The 19,066-nt window shown below is 42.4% G+C and overlaps 1 protein-coding gene across 3 annotated transcripts in view; it reads right to left on the bottom strand.

Annotated features, from left to right (window-relative positions):
• Positions 1-1,584: 1,584 nt before the first annotated feature.
• Positions 1,585-19,066, bottom strand: part of LOC139418809 (uncharacterized) — a 31,770-nt gene continuing 14,288 nt past the window's right edge. The window contains exons 2-7 of one of the 3 annotated variants that reach the window (XR_011635350.1): positions 6,932-7,249; positions 6,565-6,846; positions 6,323-6,436; positions 5,884-5,954; positions 4,686-4,909; positions 3,223-4,118 (exon numbers count right to left, since the gene is read on the bottom strand). Coding sequence is in view for 2 of the 3 variants with exons in the window: in XM_071168525.1 (XP_071024626.1) it covers positions 4,760-4,909; positions 5,884-5,954; positions 6,323-6,436; positions 6,565-6,846; positions 6,932-7,249 (935 nt within the window). In the remaining variant the exon portion in view is untranslated. Of the gene's footprint in view, positions 4,910-5,883; positions 5,955-6,318; positions 6,437-6,564; positions 6,847-6,931; positions 7,250-19,066 lie in introns of all 3 variants that reach the window. The other 2 variants (XM_071168525.1, XM_071168526.1) reach the window with 2 other exon arrangements.

A 19,066-nucleotide genomic window follows, 5' to 3' on the forward strand; every position in this document is an offset into this window, starting at 1 on the left:
CAGAGTTCCCAGTTGTGTGGATTCTGAGATTTCCTCGTTTCCAGTTGTTTTGAACACAGTAGAAGACATGCTGGATTGACAGCATGGCCAATGTATTCAACATTTCAATGTTCATCCTTTTAAGCTTGGAAAAGAGACCCTTAAACCCAGACTTTGACCACACACCATCTCCACTGAATAGCAGGCTCGTGAATGTTTTGCAACGCTTGCAGTCAGCCACTGATTCCTTCCAAGCCACTCATTGCTGAATTTGTGATTTCCAACTTATGTAATGTTTATGGCCAAGGGCCGATGAGCACTGATACATTTTATCTATAATTTCTCTTCATATGACAAGGGTTGAAAAGGATTTGCCAGTAGATTGTTGACTTGATTCAGGATAATGACTGCTTGTCTAGCTTGGTAGCTAAGATTTTGAAAGTGTGATGTTGACATGATCAGTCCAATAGAAGCTAAGATAGATATAACGTGATTTGACATAATTTTATATGTGGCCAATGCTCTACCCATAGATTTTACAGGGATGTAGTGTCCTCATGAGTGACAGAACACTGAGCCAATCATGGCGCAACTAGAGAACATTACTAATCCCCACACTCCGTATTTTCTACTGTCTGCCCCACTACCACAGAAAGCACTCAGCAAGGTGGAAATATCTGCATTTTGGAGCTGCCTTACTCAAGAAAGCAAAAAAGAGACCACGATTGTATGTAGCTTTATTTTTTTAAATAACATATATAAATATATACATCAAATATACCAGTCAAAAGTTTGGACACACCTACTCATTCAAGGGTTTTTCTTTATTTTTACTATTTTCTCCAGAGATGTTCGATTCGGTTCAAGTCCGGGCTCTGGCTGGGCCACTCAAGGACATTCAGAGACTTGTCCTGAAGCCACTCCTGCGTTATGTTGGCTGTGTGCTTATGGTCGTTGTCCTGTTGGAAGGTGAACCTTCGCCCCAGTTTGATGTCCTGAGTGCTCTGGATCAGGTTTGTATCAAGGATCTCTCTGCACTTTGCTCTGATCATCGTTGCCTCAATTCAGTCTAGTCTCGCATGTACCTGCCGCTGAAAAACATCCCCACAGCATGATGCTGCCACCTCCATGCTTCACCATAGGGATGTGCCAGCTTTCCTCCAGACGTGATGCTTGGCTTCAGGCCATACAGTTCAATCTTGGTTTTATCAGACCAGAGAGTCTTGTTTCTCACTCCAAGCGGGCTGTCTTGTGCCTTTTACAGAGAAACAACAACATTTTTGTTTGCTATATTTATAGATACAATTGTAAATTTTTGGGGGTTTGTTTCTCTGTAATAATACCAGCTACCTATCAATTTTAAGTTTGCTTCTTGCCATATATTTTACATGATATATGGCTCAGTGGTAGATTATAGCCCGTGTGTGTGTGAGAGTGAGAGTGAGAGAGAGAGAACTGGATATACAGTGGGGCAAAAAAGTATTTAGTCAGCCACCAATTGTGCAAGTTCTCCCACTTAAAAAGTTGAGAGAGGCCTGTAATTTTTATCATAGGTACACTTCAACTATGACAGACAAAATGAGAAAAAAAATCCAGAAAATGGTAGGATTTTTAATGAATTTATTTGCAAATTATGGTGGAAAATAAGTATTTGGTCAATAACAAAAGTTTATCTCAATACTTTGTTATATACCCTTTGTTGGCAATGAGAGGTCAAACGTTTTCTGTAAGTCTTCACAAGGTTTTCACACACTGTTTTGGGGCTGTTGCTGGGCAACACATACTTTCAACTCCCTCCAAAGATATTCTATGGGGTTGAGATCTTTCTGAATTTGCAGGACCCCTACTGGTTTTAGGCCTTGAGTAAGGTAGAACAAATGTTTCAGTGTCACATCCTCTGTGAAGACATAGGCTTAATGTATGCGGCAGGTGGGCTCAATTAGGCATTAGATTACCCAGGTCACTGGTTTAATAATCTGGTTATTGACTCATAGGCCCAACAGCATATTATTGGGCTTGTACAGGAGCAACTTTTCAGTATTAGTTCTACAGGTGAATAGAAGCGAAGTCATGCACACCCTACCAACAATATATTTGTCATCCAATAGCGAACTGTTTACATTTGTCTGAATATGTGACTGTCTCTGCTTGTGATCACTCGTTTCCTTTCCCATCAGTCTGTTACAACGTGTGGTCTGCCTTTTTTTCTGTCACGTCAGTGGCTTGACCACACTGACAAGCAGCCCCACAGTCTTCAGGCCTATGTGGTGAAATACATTTCCACTGCAATGAATACTTTTCACTGCAGCGAACAGAATAGTTCTCAGTAATGCTAAAGGTCTACTCCTGACTCTTATTCTTACAGTTGACAGATCAATGTATACCTGATAGGGGTGTTTGGATTTCTAAAAATGAAAGTGAAATTGCACTGGGAAAGGAAGGCTATTTTGCTTGGGTGGGTAGGTCTAGGAGTGTAACTACAGACTTTCCACATTGTTTTCACATTCTCTAAGCAAATTAACTATGCAAATTGATGTGACGATGAACATTGTGGTGATAGCCTCCCTAGTGTTGCATGTTCTTCAGCAAAAGGAAGCTAGCCTCCAGAGTACATACTTCAGGCACTTGATAATAAAGGACGCATATGGTATAAGCCTAAATATCATTATGTATCCCACCCACACATCCCAAAGTCCTGTTAATTTAGAATAAACATACTTCTCAGCACAGCCATAGGGATTAGAGGATAGATAACACACAGACAGCGATTTATGAGGAGAAAAAAAGTTGCAACATTTGAGGGTGGTTTCTGAAACAAAGCATTGGCTATGACAACTTGTAATGAATTAAAATTGTAAAACTGCAGTTACAGTATTTGTAATATAATGGTTATTTTGAATGCAGCAATTGCAGTATAACTGCAAAATCACCAGAGTTAGGACATAACCACTACACCAGGGGTTAGGCAACCATGACCCTGGAGTGCCGCAGGCTATTCACGTTTTTGATTTAACACCTGTCCTTCCAGGTCGGTTATCACGGCTTAGGTTAAGACCCAGATGCAGGTTAGCATGCATGTCTTGTTGCACAACCAAATAATGCAGCCATTTTCAAAGTTGTCTTTTCTCCTGGCTGAAGCCATTACTTTTTATAGTTTGTTTACATAAGGAAAGGCACATTTACAACTTTGACATATTGAATTGAAAACAGTCATAATGCATAACCACGAGAAGTAGGGGTGCTAAGAGTGCTGCAGCAACCATAGACACATTTGAAAAAAATCCCCAAATTATAGTAGTCCTGTGTGAACTAGGGCCTTGTTACTCCTGCATGAGTGGTCAGAAATAGTCCTCAGCACCTTCCTCAACATGCTATACAGCACATCTGCCTCACGTTCAAAGAAATAAGTAGTACTGCTAGGTTTCACTGTCAAATGTAACAAACTACATTTTTTAATCAAATGTACAAATGATACATTTGTGACAATATTTAAAATATAGAATTACATTTATTTTCCAGAGCGACATACAGTATGTGAATTCATCTTAAGACGGCTAGCTGAGACAACTAAATATCAGTCAATTATACAGGATATGAACATTACATTCCAGCTAAATTATGGATATACAGTGCATTTGGAAAGTATTCAGACCCCTTTACTTTTTCCACATTTTGTTATGTTGCAGCCTTAAATCTACAGACAATAGCCCATAATGACAAAGCGTAAGCATTATTTATATTTTAACAGGTACCTTAATTGCATAAGTATTCAGACCCTCTGCTATGAGACTTGAAATTGAGCTCAGGTGCATCCTGTTTTCATTGATCATCCTTTAGATGTTGCTACAACTTGATTGGAGTCCACCTGTGGTAAATTAATTTGATTGGACATGATTTGGAAAGGCACACACCTGTCTTTATATGGTCCCATAGTTGACATTGCATGTCAAAGCAAAAACCAAGCCATGAGGTCGACGAAATTGTCCATAGAGCTCCTAGACAGGATTGTCGGGGCACAGATTTGGGGAAGGGTGCAGCATTGAAGGTCCCCAAGAACACAGTGGCCTCCATCATTCTTAAATGTAAAAAGTTTGGAACCACCAAGACTCTTCCTAGAGCTGGCCACCCCTCAATACAACCTAAATGTTGAAAGGAAAACATGTATCTATGGACCGTTTTGTTTCTAAAACAGCCTAACAGCCTTTGCTTCTAAGGAGCAGGTGGCTTTATCTCAAACGCCTGCTCTTTTTAAATTATGTACACAGCTGCTATCCACTGGCAAGCTAAACAATGATCAGCTATAAAAAAGATACAGGGGAAGAACCTACATTTAAACAACAGAAGAGACAGTACTGAAAGGAAGCTTTGGCACAGCAGTAGCATAGCAAACACACTAGTGAATTGTATTAAAATATATGTTCCATTTGTTTTAACTTATACATTGGGATTTGGGACAAAAGGCATTTAAAAAGACGGATTATCCTGATCATGCTAACAACTCAATGCATAGTTATTGAATTGGTCAGTATCAGTGGATGTAACCGAGGCCCCTATTTGACAGAAGGTCTGTGAGAATGACCTACAAATGAAGCCTGAAATTATAATATCAGCACAACAGTTCCAGGGGATTTTTCTCCCATAACAACAGTGCCTCTAAAAGGTTGACAGCATGAATATTGTTTTACTTTCATTTTGTTTCAACGTACTCTTTTATGCTCTTTATGCTCTACAGAATGTGAGTTATCATTTTGGCCTCCCATTGACTTCCCGTTTTTCTCCTTCATGCTGTGTCAACATCCCCGCTGGCAGCCATGCGATGCAACAGGAGTGTATCATAAACTGATGTCAGGTTAGGGTTGTCTCTACGCGACTCCAATTCTGGTATATCTGTTCTGTGTGACTCCAATTCCGGTATATCTGTTCGCTCCTCCTAGGCAGGGAGAAGGAAGTAGGGGAGGGAAGGACATAGAGGGACAGGGGAAGAAGGGGCAGAGAGAGGAGAGATAAAAGGGGTGGGAAAACAACAAAAATAAAAGAGGATTTTATGCTTCTTTATTATAAACTTTGTGCCAGAGGAAGGAAACAGGACAAGCCTGACGATCTCTTGTCTACTCTCATTGTTCTGCAGTAGGGAACTCAACAGTCAACACAACACATCTGGAACCTTTCCTAAAACTAGTGGGAGGAACCACAAAGCCTAACTTTAAAAGTCCACAGACTTTGCAAATGCTGTAAAAGACACAGGTGATCAAAGGAATTACTAATCAAATCAAATCAAATGTTAATTGTCACATGTACTGAATACGACAGGTGTAGTAGACCTTACAGTGAAATGCTTACTTACTGTACAAGCCCATAACCAACAATGCAGTTAATTATTTTTTATTTTTTTTTACTTTAAGAAAAAAAAGTAAGTTGCAAATAATTAAAGAGCAGCAGTAAAATAACAATAGTGGGGCTATATACAGGGGGTACTGGTACAGAGTCAATGTGCGGGGGCACCGGTAAGTCGAGGATTGAGGTAGTATGTGTATATATAGGTAGTTAAAGTGACTATGCATAGATAAACAGAGAGTAGTAGCAGCGTAAAAGGGGGGTGGGGGGTGTTAATGCAAATAGTCTGGGTCGCCATTTGATTAGCTGTTCAGAAGTCTCATGGCTTGGGGGTAGAAGCTGTTAAGAAGTCTTTTGGACCTAGAACTGGCACTCCAGGATGTGCTGTGTGGCTTCTCATTGTGCAACCAAACCATATCATAACGACATCAGGCCGGGTATCAAACTCAGGTGGTCTGTGCAACTCAAGACCACATTAACCCACTGACACAGAGATAAAGCCTACAGTTGGTGACATGAGGGCTGATAAAGCTGCTGTATTGTCAATCAGCCTGTAGGTTTTTTACTAACCTGGTTATCTGTTCGTTTTTTAGCAATTATCGTTGCATACTCAATGTCAACTTGCACTCTTTCGGATGAATCTATGAAGACAGATAAAGGAAAGTAAATATGGGCCTAAGGTAAGGTGCGACTAACTGGCAGAAGCATGCGACTAACTGACAGACATACAAACGCCCACCCCCCTGGACAGGTTCTGTAAACACTCAGGACTTTTGTTACTATGAGTACTGATCTCTGTGGTCGCAGTCATTTTGGTGTCAGATAAGCCAAGCTATTAAAGTAATCATTGTCAGAGAGTGTGTGTGCCTTCTGCTTTTTCAACATTTAGAGAAGTTGTCTGGGATAATGACACTGTCTGACCAAGCAGAGGAAGTGTAGAAGATTACACTTTATTTTACATGCATTTCACACCTTTTCCAAAACACTACCCTTGATTGTAAATACCTGCCTTGTGAGTGTTCATTTCCCCTCTTCCTTAGATAGATTGCAAGTCCAACCAGCCCAGAGGCAACCAAAACGCATATTACAGCAATAACCATACCCAGAGTCATCCCATCACTGTCTGAAATAAAACACAAGGAAATTATTTTCCTTATTTTCCTAAGTATGTTTTGAATGAGTTCAACTACACTTCAGTTTGACTTGGTAAATGCTATTTTCTGGATGGTTTTAATTCAAAATGTCTCTTACCAGCATCATTAGGATGACCATCTTCACTGCAACATTTTGGGACAAGAACTGTCTCATTGCTGACAGGGTTGGAAGCCACACAGCTGTAGGTGGAGTTGTAGTTCTTTCCCTCTACCTCCAAATGGAGAGAGAGATCAGTGATGAGATCAGGACTGCTGGTCTGGTTTAGTATTTCCTCTCCCCTGTACAGGGTCAAGGTCACCTCTTTTTCATTGTCCACAGAACACACCACACTACAGGAGCTGCGGTCACACTCTGTCACCGGAGGTTTGGAAACAACATCTGGAAGAAAAAATACAAATAAATGGAAATTGGAACCTATATTAAATGTTTTTGTAATATACAACACACACGCACAAACACTTACTGTACACAGTGAGCTCAAATTTTGTAGTTTTTTTCTCTTCGTCTGTATTCTCAACAGTATAAACCCCAGCATCGTCAATATGAAGGTCTGACAGAGTGAAGTATCTTGTAACATTGTTCAAGTGGAGGCGGTTTTCAAATCTCTTCTCAAGGGTGATTTTACCTTCTCTACCAGGGTACACATTTGCAATACTGTCAAGGTCTCCATAAAGTAAATTGCCAGTCTTGATCACCCTCTCTTGAAAAGAGAAAGACTGTCCCACGATGCCTTTCACCTGCTGAGTCTCAGACTGGACTGTTTGCTGGGAAGCACAGAGAACTGTGGAAAGAGAGACTCAAAATTAACACAATGACTGCAGTAAATCTCACAATACCTGGATGAGTTTTTAACATGTCAGTAACTGCATCCATATGATATTGTGATCTGATGTCAGACTGCACTGAAGATGACATGAAATTAGTTCATGTTTTCTGCACGTCTGCAATGTAGTCCCCTGGAATGACACTAGTGACTTGAGTATCCCAGTCCTTCTTAGTTATTTACAGGCCTAATTTACAGCCCCCAAATAAAAGTCAAGGATATCACTGAAAAATCACATGACTTTACAGAGATATTTCATTACCACCGAACATAAATAGCCTAGATCGTGTCCTCTGAATTTCAGGGTCAGAGGAACTGTCACGAATCCCGCCGAAGATGGTGCCTCTTCTTGTTTGGGCGGCGCTCGGTAAAATTATGAATCATTTCAAATTCCTTATATTAAACAAACCTGACCACATTATTTTGTTATTTTTAGACGTGGAGGAGGCCGTAGGAGGGCAACAACCCAGCAGCAGGCTGGTGCGGTTGGCCCTGGGTTCCTCCTAATGCAAGACAATGCTAGACCTCATGTGGCTGGAGTGTGTCAGCAGTTCCTGCAAGAGGAAGGCATTGATGCTATGGACTGGCCCTCCCGTTCCCCAGACCTGAATCCATTTGAGCACATCTGGGACATCATGTCTCGCTCCATCCACCAACGCCACAGACTGTCCAGGAGTTGGCGGATGCTTTAGTCCAGGTCTGGGAGGAGATCCCTCAGGAGACCATCCGCCACCTCATCAGGAGCATGCCCAGGCGTTGTAGAGAGGTCATACAGGCACGTGGAGGCCACACACACTACTGAGCCTCATCTTGACTTGTTTTAAGGACATTATATCCAAAGTTGGATCAGCCTGTAGCGTGGTTTTCCACTTTAATTTTGAGTGTCACTCCAAATCCAGACCTCCATGGGTTGATAAATTTGATTTCCATTGATCATTTTGGTGTGATTTTGTGAGCAGATTCAATTATGTAAAGAAAAAAGTATTTAATAAGAATATTTAATTCATTCAGATCTAGGATGTGTTATTTTAGTGTTCCCTTTATTTTTTTGAGCAGTGTATTTCAGATCATCAGATCAGACAGATCATTTCAAAACATCAGTTATGAGTTACTGAGTTATTGTTCCAAGAGCAGCTGGTAAAATGATGAGCTCCTAATATCTATTATTATTATATTATTATAATATTATTATTATTATTATTATTATTATATTATATTTTTTAGTAAAATTATTTTGAGGAAGAGTACATTTGAGAAAAACAAGTGAGTGAAAGATAAGGCTAAGAATACAACATCAGAAGACAACTTTTATCCAGATAACTCAACTGGATAGCTAACAAGCTAACAGTTGCATACACATTTCTATGGGGTTGCTAAGCTTTTCTAGCTACTGGCTACCTGCTGTTAGCTTAAAAACCTAGCTAGCTAACAAATAAAAAAAAGGACAATAAAAAAGGACAGGACGAAGGACAGGAAAACTAGTACCTAAACTTACACAAGCAAGGGAGAACTATTCAGACAGAAAACAATTGAGGTAGGCTTTGCTTACATTCAAAAACAGCTAGCTACATCTAGCCAAGTGCAAACCAGCTGTAACATATACTGCAACCAGCTGTAATAAACTAAGACGGAAGAAATCAAGGTGGATCTTCTCAAATTCTTGGCATGCAGCCCTGAGCAAGGCAATCAAACATCTTAAAATGTGTGGAAACAAGACCATGAGACAATTGTATGTAGACACAACCCCAAAATGTAATATTAAAGAATATAATAACAGAACAGTAATGATCCGAGGTCTTATAGGCAGAAACTCAAACATGATGTACCAGTGATGAGAACCATTCAACACTGGTCCGACCAAATGGAAGCCACGCTTCAAGATCGTTTTGATCACGCTGACTGGAATATGTTCCGGTTAGCCTCAGAGAACAACATCGACCTATAAGCTGACTGAATGAGCGCGTTTATAAAGAAGTGCATTGGAGATGTCGTACCCACTGTGACTATTAAAACCTACCCTAACCAGAAACCGTGGATGGATTCACTCAAAACTAAAAGCGCGACCCACCGCATATAACCAAGGAAAGAGGTCTGGGAATATGACTTAATATAAACAGTGTAGTTATTCCCTCCGCTAGGCAATCAAACAAGAGAAATGCTGGTACAGGGAGAAGGTGGAGTCGCAATTCAACGGCTCAGACACGAGACGTATGTGGCAGGGTCTACAGGAAATCACGGACTGCAAAAAGAAAAACCAGCCACGTCACGGACACAGACTTCACGCTTCCAGACAAACTAAACACCTTCTTTGCAAGCTTTGAGGATAATACAGTGCCACTATCATGGCCCGCTAAACAAGGACTGCTCCCCCATCTCCTTCTCCGTGCCTGACGTGAGTAAAACATTGAAACGTGTAAACCCTCGCAAGGCTGCTGGCCCAGACGTCATCCCTAGCCACGTCCTCAGAGCATGCGCAGACCAGCTGGCTGGTGTGTTTATGAACATATTAAATCGCTCCCTATCCCAGTCTGTTGTTCCAACATGCTTCAAGATGGTAGTGCGTAGTGCGTTGCAGTTGTTCCTGTACCCAAGAAGGCAAAGGTAACTGAACTAAATGACTACTGCCCCGTAGCACTCACTTCTGTCATCATGAAGTGCTAAGAGAGACTAGTCAAGGAGCATATCACCTCCACCTTACCGGCCACCCAGGACCCACTTCAGTTTGCATACCGCCCCAACAAATCAAATCGTATTAGTCACATGCGCAGAATACGACAGTGAAATGCTTACTTACGAGCCCCTAACCAACAATGCAGTTAAAAAAAAATATGGATAAGAATAAGGGATAAATGTAACAAGTAATTAAAGAGCAGCAGTAAAATAACAATAGTGAGACTATATACGGGGGGTACCGATACAGAGTCAATGTGCGGGAAAACTGGTTAGTTGAGGTCGTATGTACATGTAGGTAGAGTTATGAAAGTGACTATGGATTGATGACAACAACAGAGAGTAGCAGTGGTGTAAAGAGAGGGAAAGGGGGTTTGGCAATGCAGCTTCTACCCCCTTATGGCTTGGGGGTAGAAGCTGTTTAGAAGCCTCTTGGACCCGATGCTCCGTTACCACTTGCCGTGTGGTAGCAGAGCGAACAGTCTACGACTAGGGTTGCTGGAGTCTTTGACAATTCTTAGGGCATTCCTCTGACACTGCCTGGTATAGAGGTCCTGGATGGCAGGAAGCTTGGCCCCAGTGATGTTCTGGGCCGTTCGCACTACACTCTGTAGTGCGTTGCAGTCGGAGGCAGAGCAGTTGCCATACCAGGCAGGGATACAGCCAATCAGGATGCTCTCAATGGTGCAGCTGTAGAACCTATTGAGGATCTGAGGACCCATGCCAAATATTTTCAGTCTCCTGAATGGGAATAGGTTTTTTCGTGTCCTCTTCACGACTGCCTTGCTGTGCTTTGACCATGTTAGTTTGTTGATGAAGTGGACACCAAGGAACTTGAAGCTCTCAACCTACTCCACTGCTGCCCCGCGATGAAAATGGGGGCATGCTCAGTCCTCTTTTTCCTGTAGTCCACAATCCTCTCCTTTGTCTTGATCACGTTGAGGGAGAGGTTGTTGTCCTGGTACCACACAGCCTGGTCTCTGACCTCCTCCCTATAGGCTGTCGGTAATCAGGCCTACCACTGTTGTGTCATCTGAAAATTGAATGATGGTGTTGGAGTCGTGCCTGGCCGTGCAGTCATGAGTGAACAGGGAGTACAGGAGGGGACTGAGCATGCACCCCTGAGGGGCCCCTGTGTTGAGGATCAGCGTGGCGAATGTGTTGTTAACTACCCTTACCACCTGGGGCCGGCCCATCAGGAAGTCCAGGATCCAGTTGCAGAGGGAGGTGTTTAGTCCCAGGGTCCTTAGCTTAGTGATGAGCTTTGAGGGCACTACTGTGTTGAACACTGAGCTGTAGTCAATGAATAGCATTCTCACATAGGTGTTCCTTTTGTCCAGGTGGAAAAGGGCAGTGTGGAGTGCAGTAGATATTTCATAATCTGTGGATCTGTTGGGGCAGTATGCACATTTGAGTGGGTCTACGGTTTCTGAGATGATGGTGTTGATGTGAGCCATGACCAGCCTTTCAAAGCACTTCGTGGCGACAGACGTGAGTGCTACGGGCTGGAAGTGATTTAGGTAGGTTACCTTAGTGTTCTTGGGCACAGGCAGTATAGTGGTCTGCTTAAAACATGTTGGTATTACAGACTCGGACAGGTTGAAAATGTCAGTGAAGACACTTGCCAGTTGGTCAGCGCATGCTCGCAGTACACGTCCTGGTAATCTGTCTGGCCCTGAGGCCTTGTGAATGTTAACCTGTTTAAAGGTCTTATTCACATCGGCTGCGGAGAGCATGATCACACAGTCTTCCGGAACAGCTGGTGCTCTCATGCATGTTTCAGTGCTATTTGCCTCGAAGCGAGCATAGTAGTTTAGCTCGTCTGGTAGGCTCGTGTCACTGGACAGCCCTCGGCTGTGCTTCCCTTTGTCGTCTGTAATAGTTTGCAAGCCCTGCCACATCCGACGAGCGTCAGAGCCGATGTAGTACAATTCGATCTTAGTCATGTTTTGATGATTTGCCTGTTTGATGGTTTGTCGAAGGGCATAGCTGGATTTCTTATAAGCTTCCGGGTTATAGTCCCGCTCCAGGTCCACAGACAATGCAATCGCCATCACACTGCACACTTCCCTATCCCATCTGGACAAAAGGAATACCTATGTAGGAATTCTGTTCATTGACTACAGCTCAGAATTTGACACCATAGTACCCTCCAAGCTCATTATCAAGCTGGATGCCCTGGATCTCAGCCCCGCCCTGTGCAATTGGGTCCTTGGCTTTCTGACGGGCCACCACCAGGTGGTGAAGGTAGGAAACAACATCGCCACAACATCGACCCCCCCCCCCCCCCCCCTCCCTGTATTCCCTGTTCACCCACGATTGCGTGGCCATGCACGCCTCCAACTCAATCATGAGGTTTGCAGATGGCATAACAGTAGTGGGCTTGATTACCATCAACTACGAGCCAGCCCTCAGCGAGGATGTGAGGGCACTCGGAGTGTTGTGCCAGGAAAACAACCTCTCACTCAACATCAACAAAACAAAGGAGATGATCGTGGACTTTAGGAAACAGCAGAGGGAGCACCCCCCTATCCACATTGAAGGGACAGCAGTGGAGAAGGTGTAAAGTTATAAGTTCCTCAGCGTACACATCACAGACAAACTGAAATGTTCCACTCACACAGACAGTGTGGTTAAGAAGGCGCAACAGCCACCTCAGGAGGCTGAAGAAATGTGGCTTGTCACCAAAACCCTGACAAACTTTTAAAGATGCACAATCGAGAGCATCCTGTCAGGCTGTATCACAGCCTGGTACTGCACTGCCCTCAACTGCAAGGCTCTCCAGAGAGTGGTGCGGTCTGCACAACACATCACCGGGGGCAAACTACCTGCCCTCCATGACACCTACAGCACTCGATGTCACAGGAAGACCAAAAAGATCATCAAGAACATCAACCAACTGAGCCACGGCCTGTTCATCCCGTTACCATCCAGAAGGCGAGGTCAGTACCGGTGCATCAAAGATGGGACCGAGAGACTGAAAAACAGCTTCTATCTCAAGGCCATCAGACTGCTAAACAGCAATCACAAAGTCAGAGAATCTTCTGCATACATTGAGACCCAGTTACTGGCCACTTTAATACATGGATCACTAGTCACTTTATACAATGCCACTCTAAATAATATCACTTTAATAATGTTTACATATCTTACATGACTCAAATCAAATGTTTATACTGCATTTTATACCATCTATTGCACCTTGCCTATGCAGCTCTGCCATTGCTCATCCATATCCTTACAGTATATGTACATATTCTCATTCACCCCTTTAGATTTGTGTGTATTAGTTAGTGGTTGGGGAATTGTAAGATTACTTATTAGATATTGCTGCACTGTCGGAACTAGAAGCACAAGCATTTCTCTACACTCGCAACTAACATCTGCTAACTATGTGTATGTGTGGCAAATACAATTTGATTTGAATACTAGGTTAAGGGTTAAGATTAGAGTTAAGGTTAGAGTTAGGAGTTAGGTTAAAGGGTTAAGGTTAGGGTTAACTAAAAGGGTTGAGGTTAGGGTTAGGGGAAGGTTTAGCTAGCATGCTAGTGTTTGAAAACTAGCTAAAAACTATCAAGTAGTTGAAATGTTGCTAATTAGATAAGATGCTAAATTTGACCGTGATGAGATTGAACTTTTGAACATTGAATTTGAGAATTATAAGAGCTCTGGGGGCCCATGCGCCTGTCATCGATGTGTATTTAATTTTTATAAAAATCATTTTGACAGTAACCTTCCAAAAAGTAATTCATAAACCATTTTAATTTCCATAGTACTGCTTCTGATGTGGCGGACTCACTAAACACAAATGCTTAGTTTGTAAAGATGTTGGAGTGTGCCTCTGGCTATCCGTCAATAAAAAAAACCAAAATGGTGCCGTCTTGTTAGAACCTGTTAGAGATAGGGGGCAGTATTTCCCCTTTGGATGAATTGCGTGCCCATAGTGAACTGCATCAAAATCTGTCCTAAATTGATAATATATGCATATTATTATTATTATTAGTATTGGATAGAAAACACTCTGAAGTTTCTAAACCCGTTTGAATGATGTCTGTGAGTATAACAGAACTCACAGGGCAGGCAATTTTCCAAACTAGTTTTGAAATCCTGAAAGTTGGGGGCAACTTTGACGTCATCGCCCCCTCCCTTCCCAACAAGTTATAGATCTGGAAACACTTCCTATGTTTTCCACTAGATGTCCTCATTCAGTAGAAAGTATAATGGAGTATTTGCTGTGAACTTTGACATAATGGGAAGGAAAGTAGTAAGTGTCGCAAAAGATTTCCATGTGGTTGAGGCGCGTTTGCGTTTGAGTGCTTCGGCTGTTCCAATCAGCCCCAGATGAAAACGAATGATCTGGTTGGAATGCTATTGGATCTATATGATTATAACATCCTGAAGATTGATTCTACACTTAGTTTGACCAGTTTCGTCGACCTGTAATATGTAATTTGGAAGTTTTGATGCAAAGTTATCCTGGACCAGAAGTCATTTTTTGGGCATTTGAGCTGAAAGTGGTAGCAAATGCTGCTACTTGGACACTAGAATTGAACATTATGAAACAAAACGATTTATTGTTGAACGAGGACTCCTTGCACTACATTCTGATGGAAGATCATCAAAGGTAAGGGAATATTTATGTTGTAATTTTATATTTCTGTTGACTCCAACATGGCGGAGAAATATTGTTACGTCTGAGCGCCGTCTCAGATTATTGCAATGTTAGGCTTTTTCCGTAACGTTAAAAAAAAATGTGACACAGCGGTTGCATTAAGAACCAGTGTATCTTTTTAATTATATGTAGAACATGTATCTTTAGTCAAAGTTTATGATGAGTATTTCTGTTATCTGGCGTAGCTTTATATAATTCCTCCGGATATTTTGGAGAATTTTCTGAACATGGCGTCAATGTAAACCGAGATTTATGGATATAAAATGCATATTATCGAACAAAACATTGAAGATTTTCAAGAGGTTAGTGATAGATTTTTAAAAAAAAATCCTGCTTTTGTCATTTTATCTTTTGTTGGACAAAATGGCTACGTTTTTTCTTTGTTTTGGTGGTGGTCTAACATAAATATATGCTGTGTTTTCGCCGTAAAACATTTAAAAAATCTGACACGCTGGGTAGATGAACAAGGTGTTTATCTTTCATTTGAGGTATTGGACTTGTTAATGTGTGGAGGTTAAATATTTCTAAGAATATTTTTGCATTCCCTGCGCCACCGTTTCAGCTGAACGGGGGTTGGAGTTCCCGTAGGGGAACCCTTCGCCTCGTCTTGTTAGCTTAAAATCAGGATAATTTTTAAAAATTGTACCTTTATTTCACTAGTCAGTTTAAGACTAACCCCCCTTAGCTCCCAGCTGTGCCCTGGACACCATCTATCTTCAGAGTTCATTCTGTTAGGTGACCTAAACTGGGATGTGCTTAACACCCCGGCAGTCCTACAGTCTAAGCTAGATGCCCTCAATCTCACACAAATCATCAAGGAACCCACCAGGTACAACCGCAAATCCGTAAACACGGGCACGGCACCCTCATAGATATTATCCTGACCAACTAGCCCTCCAAATACACCTCTGCTGTTTTCAACCAGGATCTCAGCGATCACTGCCTCATTGCCTGCATCCGCGATGGGTCCACGGTCAAACGACCACCCCTCATCACTGTCAAACGCTCCCTAAAACACTTCTGCAAGCAGGCCTTTCTAATTAATCTGACCCGGGTATCCTGGAAGGATATTGACCTCATCCCGTCAGTCGAGGATGCCTGGTCCCTCGTTAAAAGTACTTTCCTCACCATCTTAAATAAGCATGCGCCTTTCAAAAAATGTAGAACTAAGAACAGATATAGCCCTTGGTTCACTCCAGACCTGACTGCCCTTGAACAGCACAAAAAAATCCTGTGGCGGACTGCAATAGCATCGAATAGTCCCCGCGATATGCAACTGTTCAGTGAAGTCAGGAACCAATACACGCACGCAGTCAGTCAGGAAAGCAAAGGCTAGCTTTTTCAAACAGAAATTTTAATCCTGTAGCTCTAACTCCAAAAAGTTTTGGGACACTGTAAAGTCCATGGAGAACAAGAGCACCTCCTCCCAGCTGCCCACTGCACTGATAACCGAAAATTTCAATAAGCATTTCTCTACGGCTGGCAATGCTTTCCTCCTGGCTACCCCAACCCCGGCCAACAGCCCACCCCTCCCTGCAGCTACTTGCCTGAGCCTCCCCAGCACCTTCACCCAAATCCAGATAGCAGATGTTCTGAAAGAGCTGCAAAACCTGGACCCGTACAAATCAGCTGGGCTAGAAAACCTGGACACTCTCTTTCTAAAATTATCCACCGCCGTTGTTGCAACCCCCATTACCAGTCTGTTCAACCTCTTTTTCGTATCGTCCGAGATCCCTAAAGATTGGAAAGCTGCCACGGTCATCCCCCTCTTCAAAGGGGGTGACTCTCTAGACCCAAACTGTTATAGACCTATATCCATCCTGCCCTGCCTCTCTAAAGTCTTCGAAAGCCAAGTTAATAAACAGATCACTGACCATTTTGAATCCCACTGTACCTTCTCCGCTGTGCAATCCGGTTTCCGAGCTGGTCACAGGTGCACCTCAGCCACGCTCAAGGTACTAAACGATATCATAACCGCCATCGATAAAAGACAGTACTGTGCAGCCGTCTTCATCGACCTGGCCAAGGCTTTCGACTCTGTCAATCACCGTATTCTTATCGGCAGACAATAGGTTTGGTTTCTCAAATGACTGCCTCGCCTGGTTCACCAACTACTTTGCAGAGTTCAGTGTGTCAAATCGGAGGGCCAGCTGTCCGGATCTCTGACAGTCTCTATGGGGGTACCACAGGTTTCAATTCCCATTCTTTTCTCTGTATATATCAATGATGTCGCTCTTGCTGCGGGTGATTCCCTGATCCACCTCTATGCAGACGACACCATTCTGTATACATCTGACCCTTCTTTGGACACTGTGTTAACTAACCTCCATACAAGCTTCAATGCCATACAATACTCCTTGCGTGGCCTCCAACTGCTCTCAAACACTAGTAAAACCAAATGCATGCTTTTCAACCGTTCTCTGCCCGCACCCACCTGCCCGACTAGCATCACTACTATGGACGGTTCTGACCTAGAATATGTGGACAACTACAAATACCTAGGTGTCTGGCTAGACTGTAAACTCTCCTTCCAGACTCATATTAAACATCTCCAATCCAAAATCAAATCTAGAGTCGGCTTTCTATTTCGCAACAGTCTCCTTCACTCACGCCGCCAAACTTACCCTAGTAAAACTTGAGTATCCTATCGATCCTCGACTTCGACGATGTCATCTACAAAATAGCTTCCAACACTCTATCACAGTGCCATTCTGTCACAGTGCCATCCGTTTTGTTACCAAAGCCCCTTATACCACCCACCACTGCGACCTGTCAGCTGGCCCTCGCAACATATTCGTCGCCAGGATCACTGGCTCCAGGTCATCTTAGTCTATGCTAGATAAAGCTCTGCTTTATCTCAGCTCACTGGTCACGATAACAACACCCACCCGTAGCACGTGCTCCAGCAGGTATATCTCACTGGTCATCCCCGAAGCCAACACCTCCTTTGTCTGCCTTTCCTTCCAGTTCTCTGCTGCTGGTGACTGGAACAAATTGCAAACATCACTGAAGCTGGAGACTTACATTTCCCTCACTAACTTTAAACATCAGCTATCTGAGCAGCTAACCAATCACTGCAGCTGTACATAGTCCATCTGTAAATAGCCCACCCAATCTACCTACCTCATCCACATATTGTTTATTACTTTTCTGCACACCAGTATCTCTATTTGCACATCATCATCTGCTCATCTATCACTTGTGTTAATTTGTTAAATTGTGAATAACTTTGCTACTATGGCCTATTTATTGCCTAACTCACACCATTTGCACACACTGTATATAGGCATTCTTTTTTTCCTATTGTGTTATTGACTGTACGCTTGTTTATTCCATGTGTAACTGTGTTTGTGTCGCACTGCTTTCCTTTATCTTGGCCAGGTCACAGTTGTAAATGAGAACTTGTTCTCAACTAGCGTATCTGGTTAAATAAGGGTGAAATAAATAAAGAACAAATTGTTATTTACAATGACGACCTACACCGGCCAAAACTGGACACGCTGGGCCAATTATACACCGCCCTATGTGACTCCCAATCACGGCCAGTTGTGATACAGCCTGGAATCAAACTACTCTAGTGTCAGTGCCTTACAACGCTTCGCCACTCGGGAGCCCATATTTATTATTTTGATACTTTTTACTTTTGATACGTAAGTATATTTAAAACCAAATACTTTTGACTTATACTGCGTGACTTTCACTTTTGTAATTGTCTATTAAGTTATCTTTACTTTTATTCAAGTATGATATTGGGTACTTTTCCCACCACAGTGAGTATGCTCCACTCATTGTACTGTCACCATGTTCACCGATATCCCCTTATACTTTCAATCAGTTTAGTTTTTGCTTTTTCAGTCACATTCCCGAAGCCCAAGAAACAAACACTTAGCTTCCTAGCAGTAGGGATGACCAGGAATGTTCTCTTGACAAGTACGTGAATTGGAAAATGTTCCTGTCCTGCTAAGCATTCAAGATGTAATGAGCACTTTTGGGTGTCAAGAAAAATGTAGAGTAAGTACATTTTAAAAAATTTAGGAATGTAGTGAAGTAAAAGTTATCAAAAAGAGTATAGTAAAGATACCCCAAAAACAACTAACTACCTCTCCCGGATCCGGGAGAATTGTCATCACCTACACTAATTAGCATAACGCAACGGACAATAAAATCTAGAAAATATTCATATTCATGAAATCACAAGTGAAATATATTGAGACACAGCTTAGCCTTTTGTTAATCACCCTATCATCTCAGATTTTGAAAGTATGCTTTACAGCCAAAGCAAGACAAAAATTTGTGTAAGTTTATCGAAAGCCTAGCATAGCATTATGTCCAGCTAGCAGCAGGAAGCTTGGTCACGAAAATCAGAAAAGCAATCAAATTAAATCGTTTACCTTTGGTGAGCTTCGGATGTTTTCACTCACGAGACTCCCAGT

The sequence above is a fragment of the Oncorhynchus clarkii genome, chromosome 10, assembly GCF_045791955.1.
Source record: "Oncorhynchus clarkii lewisi isolate Uvic-CL-2024 chromosome 10, UVic_Ocla_1.0, whole genome shotgun sequence".
Lineage (NCBI taxonomy): Eukaryota > Metazoa > Chordata > Actinopteri > Salmoniformes > Salmonidae > Oncorhynchus > Oncorhynchus clarkii.